This window comes from Stylophora pistillata, chromosome 13 (assembly GCF_964205215.1).
Source record: "Stylophora pistillata chromosome 13, jaStyPist1.2, whole genome shotgun sequence".
NCBI lineage: Eukaryota > Metazoa > Cnidaria > Anthozoa > Scleractinia > Pocilloporidae > Stylophora > Stylophora pistillata.
Genome location: NC_142531.1, coordinates 6,325,140 through 6,338,726, shown reverse-complemented (window position 1 = coordinate 6,338,726; position 13,587 = coordinate 6,325,140). Strand labels below are relative to the sequence as shown.

Here is a 13,587-nt window from a genome sequence, read left to right as displayed (position 1 = left end):
CAAAATCCTGTTTTTGATACTTTTAGCTTCCAATTTTGATATACGGGGAATATTAATATGAGTAAATTAACTCAACTGGGTGAAGTGCTTTAGATGGCAAGATATATTCAGCCATTCAGTCGTCTGTAAAGAAAGGATAAGACAGACAAGTCTTCTGTGATAATTCCAACAAATATTTTCGCTACGTATTATGATATTTAATTTAATTTAATTTAGTCCATTTTCACTGCATTAAGTTTTGCAGTGGGTTCGCACTAGAAAGGAACTTAGGAACTAGTTATCGTGCTAGTCCACCCTCCCACCCATCCCATACCAGGGGAGGACATCCCTCACACAGTAATCTCGAGTATCTGAAATTAACGTCTCCTACCCCAACCCTGCAGGAGGCGGGACCTCCATTTATTCGTCTCTATCCGAGAAGACTAGAATATATAACCATTTCTTGATGTTATAGAAAGGTAGCAAATTCTTCTCAATCATTTTAAGACCCTGAGTGTTGGTCCGGCCGGGCTCGAACCCTCAACCTCCCGCACAACAGTCCAGCGCTCTATCCATTGAGCTAACCGGGAGGCGGTTATGATATGATTGAAACATCTTACATCTTGACTGTGAATTCTGAAATGATCTGTTGCTACAAAATGTTTTCTGCTTCCCGGCCCTTATCGTTTTCCTCTTGATCAAATAAAAGTTAATTGAAGAACGCGCCTGTCATATTTGCTTTTTCATAAAACTATTCCTTTGACTGGGCCTCTTGAATAAAAAGAAGGTCAGCACTCCAAAATTAATAGCAAAATACATCGTTTTTACTCATCGGTGATACTGAGCCACTTCATTTTGCAGTTAAGATTTTTCGATTTCTAGTTGATCAGCTGTGAAATAGTTCAGGTCTATATAAGAAAGGACTTCGCACAATCTCTTCAACCACAGTGATTCCTGTAGCGCTAAAACCAACATAAAGCTCGCTTTGTCTCCTGCTTTTTGTCTGGCGTTCGCCTTCGTAGTCAGTTCCTATGAAGAAGAAGACTTAATGGAGGACGAATTTCAAACAGACAAACGCTTTCTTTTGAAAAAGAGGGTAAGCTTTTTCCGTCAGTAGCGTTCAACCAAGCAAGTCCAATTATCAAATAATTAATTAGCTTTAAATAATTCGCTTAAGTCTTTTGAAATGAAGGCAATTTTATATCATATCACACAGAGATATAAATTAGGAAAACTCCAGCCAGGTTTTTTTTAGTATAATTTGGATACATCAACAAAGTTGAAATGGTAAATTGGCCACCGTAACGAGTACAAAAGCTGACGTTTCGAGCGTTAGCCCTTCGTCGGATTCAGAATCACCTTTGTGAATCTAGCAAAACTGCTTTTTGGTATTTTTTTTGCCGTTGTTGTTGCTGTTAAGACACGAGATACTACTGTCAAAATGAAACAACGAAAAATTAAGGGAGCTCTTAAATGAAGACAAAATATTACTTCTAATAGCTGGAATGAAATAACACGCTCAATTTTCTCGATGGGTCTCATTTCAAGTATTTACTTAATTCTCTCTCTAACGAAAGTCTGCGTGTTGTTTCTGCTGATTCTTGTCGAAAAACAGAACACCACGAAAGTGCGACAACTCACACTCAGCTTTTTTCCTCCCACTGCCAAAACATGTCTCGGTATTTCTAAGTACTGTGCTGAGTCCTAATTTTATCAAGCCTAATAAAGCCCTTGACTTTTTTTTCATTTTTATTGTTCAACTGATGCAGACTGTTCAGCTGGTCAGTGCTGTTTCCAAAAATTCGGTTACACCAAATGCTTGGCAAGAAAAGGAGTGGGCAGAATTTGTCAACTATCCTCTGTAAGTAGAACTCGACTTCTGCAAGCCTAAATAGTTTAACAATAAATGAGTTTGAAGTTCACCAGTTCTTGAATTTCGCGCCACCACAGTGTAACTAGTAACAAACTGCTGGTAACACTCCACCTATAGCACTTTTACGACACTACATCGAAATGCACTCTAGAACATACGTATATAACTATACTACCTTCGCAAAACATATTTTCTTATCCTGTCAGTGCTAATAGGTTCAAATAATCATCATAAACCAGTTAGCAGTAATAAAAACCAGAACTTATGCCACATGCCTGAGGAAGTTTTGAATGACACAGCTAAAATATACTATTTAACGTATTGTGTTTGACCCTAAACAGAACTGCTTTTGGAAATGCCAGAAAGGATTAGAGTGTAAAAGGAATTTTGGAATTGGTCAGTTCGATGTCTACAAATGTGCTCAACCAGGGGGGTAGGCTCCGATCCTGATAATGCATGTAAAAATGTAAATTACCGTATAGAATAAACACAGGATTGTGGCTGTTCAAATGATTTATAAATTATCCAGTATTGAATAAATAGCAATGAAAAAATGAATTGTGTATCTCCTCTTCATTTAAAACACCACACACTTAACGAAAAAAACAAATGAAAAACAAATGTAAGTGAGCATTTTCTTGTGTCATTTCTCCTCGTCCTTAAAAAAGACTTGAGGCTATCTTGGAGTACGACTTCTGTACTTACACCAAACAGTCGACCGGATAAACGGAAAATTTCAATTTTGTTCTCGTATACTGGAACAGTGTAGATGGTAATTAATATACAAAATCATACATTAGTGAAGGAACCACATGATTCTGCCTTTAAAGATTAGATACAAGGCAAATATTGGATCTGAAGAAAACTGACTTAGGGAAAAATTAGTTTTGTTGACTCCACCTCCCTCCAACACTAACGATCTAAGGATCACATTTGGTATCTGCGCAACCGAGCTCAGTTCATGTTAACCGTACTCGAATAGCGATTCGAGTACCAGCTCATCGAATACGATTGATTCGTTCTGCGTACGACTAGGGAATCTCAGCCGATCGACCCGTGTTCCCCATTCGAACTCGGTTTCTCAGCCCGAGCGCAAATTGGCGCCTCACCTACAAGGACCGAGATCCCTTGGGTACCCTGCATCACGGTCAAGTTATAATTTCGACACACCGCAAAGAGAAGTGATGTATTTTTATCACCTTAAGGAGAATTCCTTAGTTTTCAGTTGACGCCACCCTAGTCTTTATATACTTAGACTGCTGTATAGGTTGACTGAAAGGTATAGGTTCATTAAAAGTGGCCTTTCTTGTGGCTAACTCAGACATGGGAATATCTCAGGTGGAGAGGGTAACGTTACTCATCCCATTCTTAAAATAGTGTTTACATTGGAATTAGCTTGAAAGGTTTTCATGCTAATGTTTTTCATGGAAGAAATTGTAACTTCAGAATGGCTAATGTTACGCGAGCTTCGTATGGCTGACCCAATTACACGGCAATCATATAATGTCGCTGAAGTTCTCCATTTCATTCCTGATACTATAAACCCTTTCAAATATTTGCCACGCTTTCTATGGGAATATTGGAAACGATTTTAGGAGAGCTGCTTGTATCTCAGTTAAGTAGACGGTAGTCATAAAACGTCACTGAAGTTCTCAATTCCTGATACTTATAAACGCTTTCTTTTAGAATATTTCAAACCAATATCATTGTAAACAATATTACCACGGTTGCATAGCCCTTTTATTGTAGTCAGAAAGGGAGGTTTACTTTGAATAACGCTCATCTTGTGCAGTTCATAGACTCAATTTCGTTGACAATGATAAACTTGTAGTTTATTCTGTGGGTACTTAGTTTTAGACTTTCAATGAAACATGAATATGATGCCTTAAGGAGGCTCGAAAGGGTTTTTTTGACCGCGGAGAGAATGGATTCCAAGATACACGCAAGCTTATTACTCGCGAGAGAAATAAGCGATGGCGCGCGCGATCAGATCCGCGGGCGAGTTGTAAACAAACATGGCCGCCATGAGCGTCTCCAAATTGCCGGGTACCTCTAGCTCTATTGTTTCCAGCGGAAGTGGTTATTTGAGAAACAAAAATGGAAAGTTTACTTTTTGAAAGCAGGTAGGAAAATGTTCGGATGGCAGGGTTCTTGCCGAAAGAGGTCAAAAAATTTTTATTTAACAAGCTAAAGGAGGATGGTGAAGTCGACACCCCATCAATAAAGTCGTGTCGAGTGCATTCGGTAGGTCTTACTTTGTTCCGCGAGAAATTTAAGTGAATACCTCTGAGTGCTACGATTTGTTTCGCATTGTATTTGACTCTTAATAAAATGAAATGACCGAGAACTTTCCTACACAACTCACTGGAAGATGAAAAGGAAAATGAAATCATTCTTGGATCCAGGATTGTAAACATCGACAGTTTTATGAACAGAAATGGAGAACTGGAAATGTTGCTATAAAAATAAACATAATTTTCAGTAAACAAGGGATCGTAAAAATGTAGATGAGACTTTAAATTAATTCTAATTCAACTACAGACGGCAAAATTAAAATAAAATATTCATCTTAAACTTGTGAGAAAGATTGATATTTCCCTCGATATACTGTAAATTACAACTACGAAAAGGCAAACTCGCATTTGTTAAGAAAGGATTGCAAAATTTGTTTTGTTTTCCATTTAAAATGGAATAATGAAAGTTCACGGTTATAGCAGTGGCAAAGAGAAAAAAAAGAAAAATGAAGCCAAGTCTTGTTCATACCTCTAGTACCTCGCAAATTTTAGAAATTCGCGAAATCTGCGACGACAAACAAATTACTGACGTATACGAAACCCTAATTTCCACTGAGTTTGACACTCATGACAATCTGGAAGACGTTAAAGCAAATTCTTTTCGCTACAAATTATTTTCACTCCACTTCAAATTGCACATGAACAATAATTATATCGGTCAATCATGGTAAATGCATGTGCATCGCTGAATAAGGCCTTCGATCAAGCCATCTTCTCGGAACAACGACAAGATACCATCCAGACGTTCGATGGAAAGCTTCATCTTTCGACAAACATGGTCCAGAAGCTGGCAGATGCTGGTTTGTCTCATGTTACACGACAATCTGTGTACGAGAAACTCAACATTACCGGCCTCAATGGAGTACTGGCATTGGCGCCATCTGCAAAATCAACTTGTCATCATATATCGAATTCCGCTAGAGAATTCTCTCCGGAGTTCATTTCCAACTGTCGTAACAGTAAGTAGTCTGAGTCTCAAATGATGACTTATTTTTCAGGTAGGTGTAAAATTACAAAACAATGTGAATCCATCTTCAGGATGAACGATTTTTTCCGCTCTGAGGGCATCCATCGATTAATCGCGCGGACACGAACTCGTCCTCGCGAAAATGAGCCTGTGAGTCAGCGGTATAGTTAAAAACGCGTGACCGGATATAAAAGTGTAAGCTAGAATTGGAAAAACCGGAAATAAACCTTGCCAAGTTGATGAACTGATATCTCGAAAATTAGTTCGGTGACCTACCCTGATTTTTTGTATACAAATTATTTACATCATTACGCATTCCTGAAGAAAATTTTAAAAAAATTTATCTAGTGGAAATTTTTTTACATTTTAAAACAGCATTTTCCTAAATAATTCAAGTTCTACTGGGTATTTTTTTTTTATATCGAGTATACAGGTAGAGAATGTGATGACGTTTAGGAAATTTGAAAAAAAAAAAACTAGGTCACCGACTTGGTTTTTGAGATATCTTTCAAAAACTGAGTTTTAGAGGGTCTTTTAGCACTACTGTACTGTTGCCATGGCAACAGATAATGCCTGACGAACCCCCTTAAAAGATTGCCCTAACATAGTGTTATGCATATGTCGAGTTATTATCCTGGTGATAAGTTTGACAGTCCTGATATCTTTTACTGATTGGCGCTTGCTGTTAATTGTTGAAAACCCTTGCGAGCCTCCTTAAACTGGAGAAAGACATTAATGTGAATCCATGTTTTTAATAACTTTTTTAACTATAACAGGTTGAAACGCAGACATTATAGAATTCAAGTTTAATTACGATACGTTTCATATTAATTTCTATTATTCATGTTCTTTCTTTCTTTTTTGACGGTCTTCTCTCTTTTCTGTTTCTATTGTACTTTCTTTTCCTTTTTTTTGGGTGGTCTCCATCCAATTCATTGCTTGTGAAATCTGGAAGTAAAGAAGATGTAGTTTCTTAAGCATGTCAAACGGGATGAAAAAATAATAACTAAAATTATTATCATTATTGTAATACTAATGATTTTTAAAATTTAGCTCAAAATGCAGCCTTTGCAAAAGTAGCTTTATGGTACATTTTGGCAGGATTTTTAATGTCGATGGCTGGTTCATAGATTAGGCCTTCAGGAATTGCTATGAATCAGGGCAGTTGGATTAGGCTGGCAATCCTTAATAAATTGACAGAAGAGAAGTTTCTCTACATACCTTCAATAGTTTTGGAGAGATCTTCTACCAATTCTGGCTTATTCCCTCTAAAGCTAACCTGCAGGAAATGAAGAAAGGAGACGGGAGGTATGCCACCCAAGCGACAGGTTGCCTGGGTTGCATACGTCCCTTTATTTTGCCGACCAATGCCTTAGCCATGAACTTTCGAATTTATCTCATACTAGACTAATGCATTTTGAGAAAATTGAACCAAATATAACTGATGTTTTGTTAAGTGAAGTTTAGTTGCTTCAAGGGTTCATTCAATTATCCTTGAATAGCAGCTTTACTCAAGAGTTTCTTTCTTAAAAATATATTTTCTTAACCCATGAGTCAGTATATGAAAAGTGATTTACTTTCTTGTTTATTTCTAAAGCCCAAGCAATGTAGCAATGGTCTTGCTTTGTATGCTAAGATGTATGTGAATGTGTATGCTAAAATGTATGTTAATAATATGTATGCCAATATGTATGCCGATATGTGTGCTGAGTTATTATGTGCCTAAGAACCTGGAGGCAAAGATCCTCGCTCACAAAGAGCATGGACACAGAGGACCTGGCTCAATTAGGAACCGACATGTGCTTAAATGTTACGTGCCTAAGAACCTGGAGGCAAAGATCCTCGCTCACAAAGAGCATGGACACAGGGGATTTGGCTCAATTAGGAACCTACATGTACTAAAATGTTATGTGCCTAAGAACCTGGAGGCAAAGATCCTCGCTCACAAAGAGCATGGACACAGAGGACCTGGCTCAATTAGGAACCTACATGTACTAAAATGTTATGTGCCTAAGAACATGGAGGCAAAGATCCTCGCTCACGAAGAGCATGGACGCTCAATTAGGAACCGACGTGTGCTTAAATGTTGTTTCCCTAATAACCTTTTGTCTCAGAGAAAGAAGAGCCTAAGATTCTCCCGTAGCATTTTGGATGGAAACAGAAGACCTTAGCAGGCCGTGTTGTTTGATGCTTGATTAGCGCTAACCTTCGATCAACTGGGGCCAAAACCACGGCATTGCCACGGTAGTTAACGGTGATTAGTGCTAATGTGGGTTTCAACATCTTGGCTCCGGCCTTCAGTAACTATATACAATAGGAAAATGGCTGTACCACGCAATGTTCACCATTTCTTCCATACCTTATCACTTGATTCCTTTTCTTCTCTTTTTTTGTTTTCCTTGATTGGAGAATAAAAACTATGATTTCATAAAACTGAAAACCTTAATTGCCATAAATTTTAGCCTTATATATCTTTAAATTTTCCATATTATTTTGACAGAAGTATCCTCAAATGTGTCATTCTATGATTATTTTCCGAGGAATTTGTTGTCTTATACAGGCTGTGATTTCTGATGGTTCATTGCACTTTAGCTGATGTAGCCGTGGCTCCCATAGAACACTAACCCATTCACAACTGTGAAGAACCTCATCACCCTGCAGCTGGTCACAGTGCTTAAGGAGATCGTTGCCCCTTTGAAGGTTGAAATACAATGGAATTGTTTTGGAACTTCCCAACCAGTCATACACTTCCTGTCAAGGATAAAATTTTGTGGCTATTAACATAGAGGTCGATTGACAACTCTTCTATATGTCATTACCAAACATTTACCTGGAAGCACGCTGTTTCCTTGAATTTTCGCATCCATTGTTTTCCCTCTAGGTCTGTCACCTTTATTTGCCGACCTGATTGTGGTTCCTCAGATATCCGCAATTCTCTTGCTTTCCTTATCTGTATAAAAATATATGCTGGACTACAATCTCAAATTCTAAACCTAATGCAACGCATTGCACAGCTTAAAATGGCTGTACTCGTCTTGTATATTACCTTTTTTAAGGATTCCGTTTTGCTTAACTCCAATTAGATTAAATTGATATTTGATACTGTTTGAACAAGTTTGACACCCCACTGTTATAATATCTTGCTCTCTCTTTGCGAGCCAAGACGTTTGTTTTCTTTGCATTCGCATTTGTGACGAAACAGCTTTGACCGAAGAAATAAAAGGCTCAGCTTAGTTTAAGGGTAATTGTAATCCTCGCATCACCGACAACATGAGGTTGTTGTTGTTATTAGTGCTTTGCCTTGCTTTCGTCCTCGTTGCAGCTAAACCCAGTTTTGTAGAGGATGAATATTTAGAAGACGCAGAGGAAAATGATGCTCGTCACCGTTTGCGCAAAGTAGGTTATCACTTTTAATGCACCAATCGCAAAAATACACGAGATTTGTTACGTGCCTAATGAGACAAGCTATACTAAATCTTTTAAAAAAAAATTGAGGTAGAAAACAAATCTCTCAGTTTAATCATGTTCTTGTTTTTGTCGCACATATCTCCTTGCCTCTAATACTTTTTGAACACCATTTTTCTTTTATATCATATTTAGTAGGGATAGTCCCAGTTTAAAATTAAGGTTACTTAAGGCTGATACCTGCGTATCACAAATGTGCTATCCTCGACAAAAACATCAGCGACGTATCTTGCAGTTTTTAAAAACAAAATGAAGCCAGCAATGTTATTTGCTTTTTGTCTGGTGGTCGCTTTGGTTGCAGAATCTTTTGGAGAAGTAAATGACCATCGCATACGCAAGGTATTCTTTGATCGTTTTTTAATCATTGTCTTAAACAGGGTTTTGACCACGATAATGTAGTAAAGGTCGAAAAGTCATTTCGTCGAGGTAAAATAAAGAAACTCAAATGTACACCTGAGCCCTATGTGAGGAAAACCGAAAACGTTTCTTTAAATAAAGATTTCTAAAATGAAAGAGAAGGGTGTCGGAAGATCCTCTGCTGTAAGCTGAAATCTCCCAGAATTTTCACTAACGAAGTAATGCTCTGTATTACAGTGCAAGAAGAAGTGTAAAGTTGGAGAATTCTGCAGGATAGTCTTGTATTGGTGTGAATGCTTTCAACAGAGAGGACTGGGACAGCCTTGTTGCAAGAACCCGCCTGCTGTGAGTCCACGTATCCGTGCTTCTGTTTTATATTCCCTCTACTATCCTCACGAGTTGAAAAACAAAAATAATTATTCCCACTACTAAGTGGGTACGATTAAGGAAACTGCGTCGACCTACCCGAGTTGTATCTCGCTTCTGCTCCCGGGGGCAATTTTCAGTTTAACCGGTACTGGTTTTCTTTAAATGTGAATTTGAACTTTGATGCGCACGACGGTCAAAAGAGTAGCTACACTTATCTTAACCTTAGAGTTGTACTATAACTTTCTTGCCTTCCCCGTCTCATATCAGTGCCCTCCTGTCTTTTGCCTGCAAATTACTGATCATTTCAATGAAAGAAACAAACGAACATATGATGAAAGATAGAGGGTCTGAGAGAGAGGAACGAAACAATTTATTACGCCAGTGTACACGCCGCGGGTGGCTTTGAATGGTTACATAGTCGAATTTAATATTAGCCTTTGAGATCTCTGTTACGAGAGTTCGCCAAAACAAATGAAACATGGAATTGTCAACAGCGATCAACCATACATCAATAACTTCCTGTTTCATTGTTTACAACTTGTTGGGACATTGTATTTTCTATTTTTAATTAGTATCTCTGTCACCACGGTTGTCGCGATGGACTGGTCTGTAAACGTGTCCTTCGTCCCACCCCTGCAGACGAAAGGCATCCTCATCACCGCAGCCGTTTCAGGTGTATCCGTCCTCCACCTACAGAGGAGCCCGGTTCTGGAGACATTTACGTGTAGTCTTACATAATAAATTATTAAACGTCAGCGCAGTCGGGCACCTTGCGCCAGCTTTTGTTGTTTTTGTACAGAATCTGTCAAGGTCTTTAATAAAGGGTATTCAGTACGAAGTATATATCGTAAATTATTTGCTCAATACCTTTTCACTGCAATGAGGTTGTCTGATCAGCTGTCACAAAGTTTCTGTTATGGTCGATTCGCACGCAGTGTTTGCCTCCAAAAGCAAACTTCATGCGGGAAAAATTTCCAGAAATTTTTCTCCAGTCAGAAAATACAAATCACGATTAAAATTGAGGAAATACACATTTGACAATTGCAAAAATGTGACATTGAAATGCCTCGTCGAAGCGACCAAATGTCCGTTATTTTTATGAAATGTTTTTTTTTTATCTTCCGCTTCATTCGAACGTATCACATGGTTGTATGTTTGCAAATAATAGCCGAAAATCCACTTTAGAATATATGCTGGTTGTGTTTTGTTTTTATACTATAACAAATGAAGCAAAGCTTTTCTTTCAGAGTTATAAGGAGCATAATCGATAATAGAGTTATAAGGAGCATAATCCAAAGACTTATTTAGCTCATATGATATGGACTTGCTTTACATGTGACAAAACATGATTAAAACGTGGAAACATTACCGCGGTCGCTACGCGACCGCATTCCGGACGCGCGCGTAGGAGCAGGAAATAGGAAGAGAAGGAAAGAGTGTACATAGAATGACCACTGTAATAAACTGTCACATCTGTTAGTGGTAATGTCTTACCGCGAGTGTATATGAGTCCCAAGAACTGAGTAAAGTTGAGGAATAAAATGACTAGAACGAGTGAGTCCATGTGAATAAGAAATTATAATACTTCAAGAAAGAGGAGGAGGAATGAGGAGGAGGAGGAGGAGGAATGAGGAGGAGGAGGAGGAATGAGGAGGAGGAGGAATGAGGAGGAGGAGGAATGAGGAGGAGGAGGTATGAGGAGGAGGAAAGAGGAAGAGGAGGAGAGAGATGAGGAAAGAGGAGGAATGAGGAGGAGGAATGAGCAAAGAGGAGGAAAGAGGAGGAGGAAAGAGGAGGAGGAAAGAGGAGGAGGAGGAGGATTGAGGAGGAGGCATGAGGAGGAGGAATGAGGAGGAGGAATGAGGAGGAATGAGGAGGAGGAATGAGGATGAGGAGGAGGAATGAGGAGGAGGAGCAATGAGAAGGAGGAATGAGGAGGAGGAGGAATGAGGAGGAGGAGGTATGGGGAGGAGGAAAGAGGAAGAGGAGGAAAGAGGAGGAGGAAAGAGAAGGAGGAGGAAGGAGAATAGAAAATATACGATCCCACATGAACGAGATGGACAGTCCCGTTTCGTATAAAAGAAAAATAAACATTTGGTTCTATATGAGCGCCCACTTCGAATTATTATAATTAATATTTTAAAGTGCGCGTTCTTTTAAAGTTTGTTAGACATAACGGAGAAGGATGTATACAATATGATAAAACTCGAACTGACTACTTCCACACTCATTTCTTACCTGCTCACGCAGAGTGCGGACGATGGCGAGTACTCAGGATCTTTCCACGGTTCTAAAATCGTATCGACAAAAAATGCATGCTGTTCATGCTCGCGTAAAGTATCAGGAAAATGTGTTGAAGGAATATAAAAAACATGCCGAGAATGGAACGTTCCCCAAAAGATTGAAATCAACGAAAAGTTACCCTAAGATGCAAAGTCCTGAAGCTCAGAAACGTGTCAATGAAGCATACCATCAAGTAGAATGTACGGTCTTAGATCAAGCGATTCAAGAGATTGAAAAGAATCTTGCCACACACAAAGAACAATATCAATCCTTGCTACAACAGCGACAAAGTGAGCGACAAGTACTGGAAGGCAGGGAAGAAAAGACACCCAAGATATCTCACCACATACGGGTGAAAACTGCATTGATTGAATTACAGAAAAAATACGATCAACTCTGTGCCAAGTTAGACACATTCTCAAAATCTAGCGAGAACAAAGATATCTTACACACGGGTGAAGAGGGTATTAGTGGTGTATGAGGCGGTGATAGGTTAGGGAAAGTGGTGAGACAATGATACATAAAAAGCAGAGAACCTTACATATTTTCATTAGTATCGCTTTGACACGAAATGGGAGTCGTGTTACCTTGATAAACTTCTGATCGGATAATGCCACACCTTTGCCGCTACTGCAATAGAGCGTTCACGCGTTCGGATAACAAAGAGCGTCGCGAGAAAAATTCATGCGTGAACTCAAGGGTCAATCCAAATCAATGGTTCCCTTCAACTGTGAATACCCATTCCATTCCACCCATGACTACAGACCCGACTCAGTCGTTCGATCTATAACAAAGGTGGTGTGAGGGATTCAAATTCAAATCACCCAGTAGCATATTAATCGTGGGACCTTCTGGATGCGGTAAAACTTGCTTCACCAAATAATTACTGCTACAACATTTGGATGAATTGTTTGCGTCACCCCTTGCCGTCATTCACTACTGTTACGGTGCTTGGCAAGATGGATGCCGTGAGATGCATCAACATGGTATAAAATTTCACGATAACCTACCCGATGAAGAACAGTTAAAACAATGGTTCCCTAAAGATGGTGGATTACTGGTCATGGATGATCTTATGACTGAAGGAGGAGACGATAAAGAAGTGTTAGACCCTTTCACCAAACATTCTCGTCATCGTAACATTACTGTTATCTATCTTTGTCAAGGTATGTTTCCACCTGGCAAATATGCAAAAAGTATTTCAAGGAATGCTCATTACGTGGTTGCTTTCAGGTGAGCATTTTTACTAGCAGGATGTAAATCCAGGGTGATATACCCATAGGGTCGTTGATTTGCCTAAGGATACACTTGCATAATATCTTGCCATTCCATGGGAAAGGCTTGCAAAAATAAATTTTTGAAATCCACGCGATCAATTGGGTTTCAAAAATTTATTGTTACAAGCCTTTCCCATGGAATGGCAAGATATTATGCAAGTGTATTCTGGGGCAACTCAACGACCCTATGGGTATATCACCCTGGATTTACATCCTGCTAGTAAAAATGCTCACCGCGAATTCAGTCATCTTTTGACACGTGAAGGATGTATGCGATTGTATCCTAGAAAAGTGAAACTTTAAACAGCCCTACACATTGGTCAGAAATCATTTAGGAACAACCACCAGCAAGTACACATCGAGAAAACTTATAGTGCGTGTGTGTGACCATGACTGATAATTCTCAGGATCTAGATGTCTTTGGCGAACCACTAGAAGAAGAGGAAGAGCCTGAAAACTCAGATGATGAAGACAATGATGATGAAGGTGAAGATGAAGACAAGGATGACGGTGACGATGACGATGATGATAACAATGTCAGTGTGAATCCGTGGTCAGAATTGAAACAAGAAGTGAAAGATGATATGAAAACAACTTTGGCTGAACAAGAAGAAGAACAGGAAAAAGAGGGGGCATCCGAGAATGACAAATCGCTCTTACCTTTAGCTAGGCGTAAGTTGAGAAGGTTATACTTGCATCGTCTAAAGTGGTATAACTGTATTA

At 39.0% G+C, this 13,587-nt stretch overlaps 2 protein-coding genes, 1 long non-coding RNA gene and 1 pseudogene across 3 annotated transcripts; 3 read left to right on the top strand and 1 right to left on the bottom strand.

Annotated features, from left to right (window-relative positions):
- The first annotated feature begins 57 nt into the window (after window positions 1-57).
- LOC148717396 (uncharacterized) lies at window positions 58-2,448 on the top strand. The gene is made up of 4 exons (XM_088743684.1): window positions 58-61; window positions 897-1,067; window positions 1,731-1,840; window positions 2,194-2,448. Exons 1-4 carry the CDS (start codon window positions 58-60, stop codon window positions 2,287-2,289), a joined length of 381 nt encoding a protein of 126 aa, XP_088599810.1. The 3' UTR covers window positions 2,290-2,448.
- A 3,465-nt stretch (window positions 2,449-5,913) lies between these two features.
- Window positions 5,914-8,100, bottom strand: LOC111346738 (uncharacterized). Its single transcript, XR_002696431.2, has 4 exons — window positions 7,944-8,100; window positions 7,473-7,511; window positions 6,335-6,392; window positions 5,914-6,061 (listed from the first exon to the last, which is right to left on the bottom strand). It is a non-coding gene; the product is annotated as an uncharacterized LOC111346738 (long non-coding RNA).
- Window positions 8,101-8,153: 53 nt separating this feature from the next.
- LOC111346734 (uncharacterized) lies at window positions 8,154-10,850 on the top strand. Its single transcript, XM_022954008.2, has 3 exons — window positions 8,154-8,509; window positions 9,173-9,280; window positions 9,877-10,850. The coding sequence occupies exons 1-3, from the start codon at window positions 8,384-8,386 to the stop codon at window positions 10,030-10,032; spliced, it is 390 nt and encodes a 129-aa protein (XP_022809743.1). The 5' UTR covers window positions 8,154-8,383; the 3' UTR covers window positions 10,033-10,850.
- A 1,347-nt stretch (window positions 10,851-12,197) lies between these two features.
- On the top strand, window positions 12,198-13,167 carry LOC148717395 (uncharacterized; annotated as a pseudogene).
- The last annotated feature ends 420 nt before the right edge of the window (window positions 13,168-13,587 follow it).

Excerpts from the sequence above, each read along its gene's own strand:
- LOC148717396 (XM_088743684.1), top strand. Across the intron at positions 1,068-1,730 it reads AGACAAACGCTTTCTTTTGA|ATTGTTCAACTGATGCAGAC; the intron begins AAAAGAGGGTAA and ends TTTTTCATTTTT. Across the intron at positions 1,841-2,193 it reads GAATTTGTCAACTATCCTCT|AACTGCTTTTGGAAATGCCA; the intron begins GTAAGTAGAACT and ends GACCCTAAACAG.
- LOC111346734 (XM_022954008.2), top strand. The coding sequence starts at position 8,384 with ATGAGGTTGTTGTTGTTATTAGTGCTTTGCCTTGCTTTCGTCCTCGTT. Across the intron at positions 8,510-9,172 it reads CTCGTCACCGTTTGCGCAAA|TGCAAGAAGAAGTGTAAAGT; the intron begins GTAGGTTATCAC and ends TCTGTATTACAG. Across the intron at positions 9,281-9,876 it reads GTTGCAAGAACCCGCCTGCT|TATCTCTGTCACCACGGTTG; the intron begins GTGAGTCCACGT and ends ATTTTTAATTAG.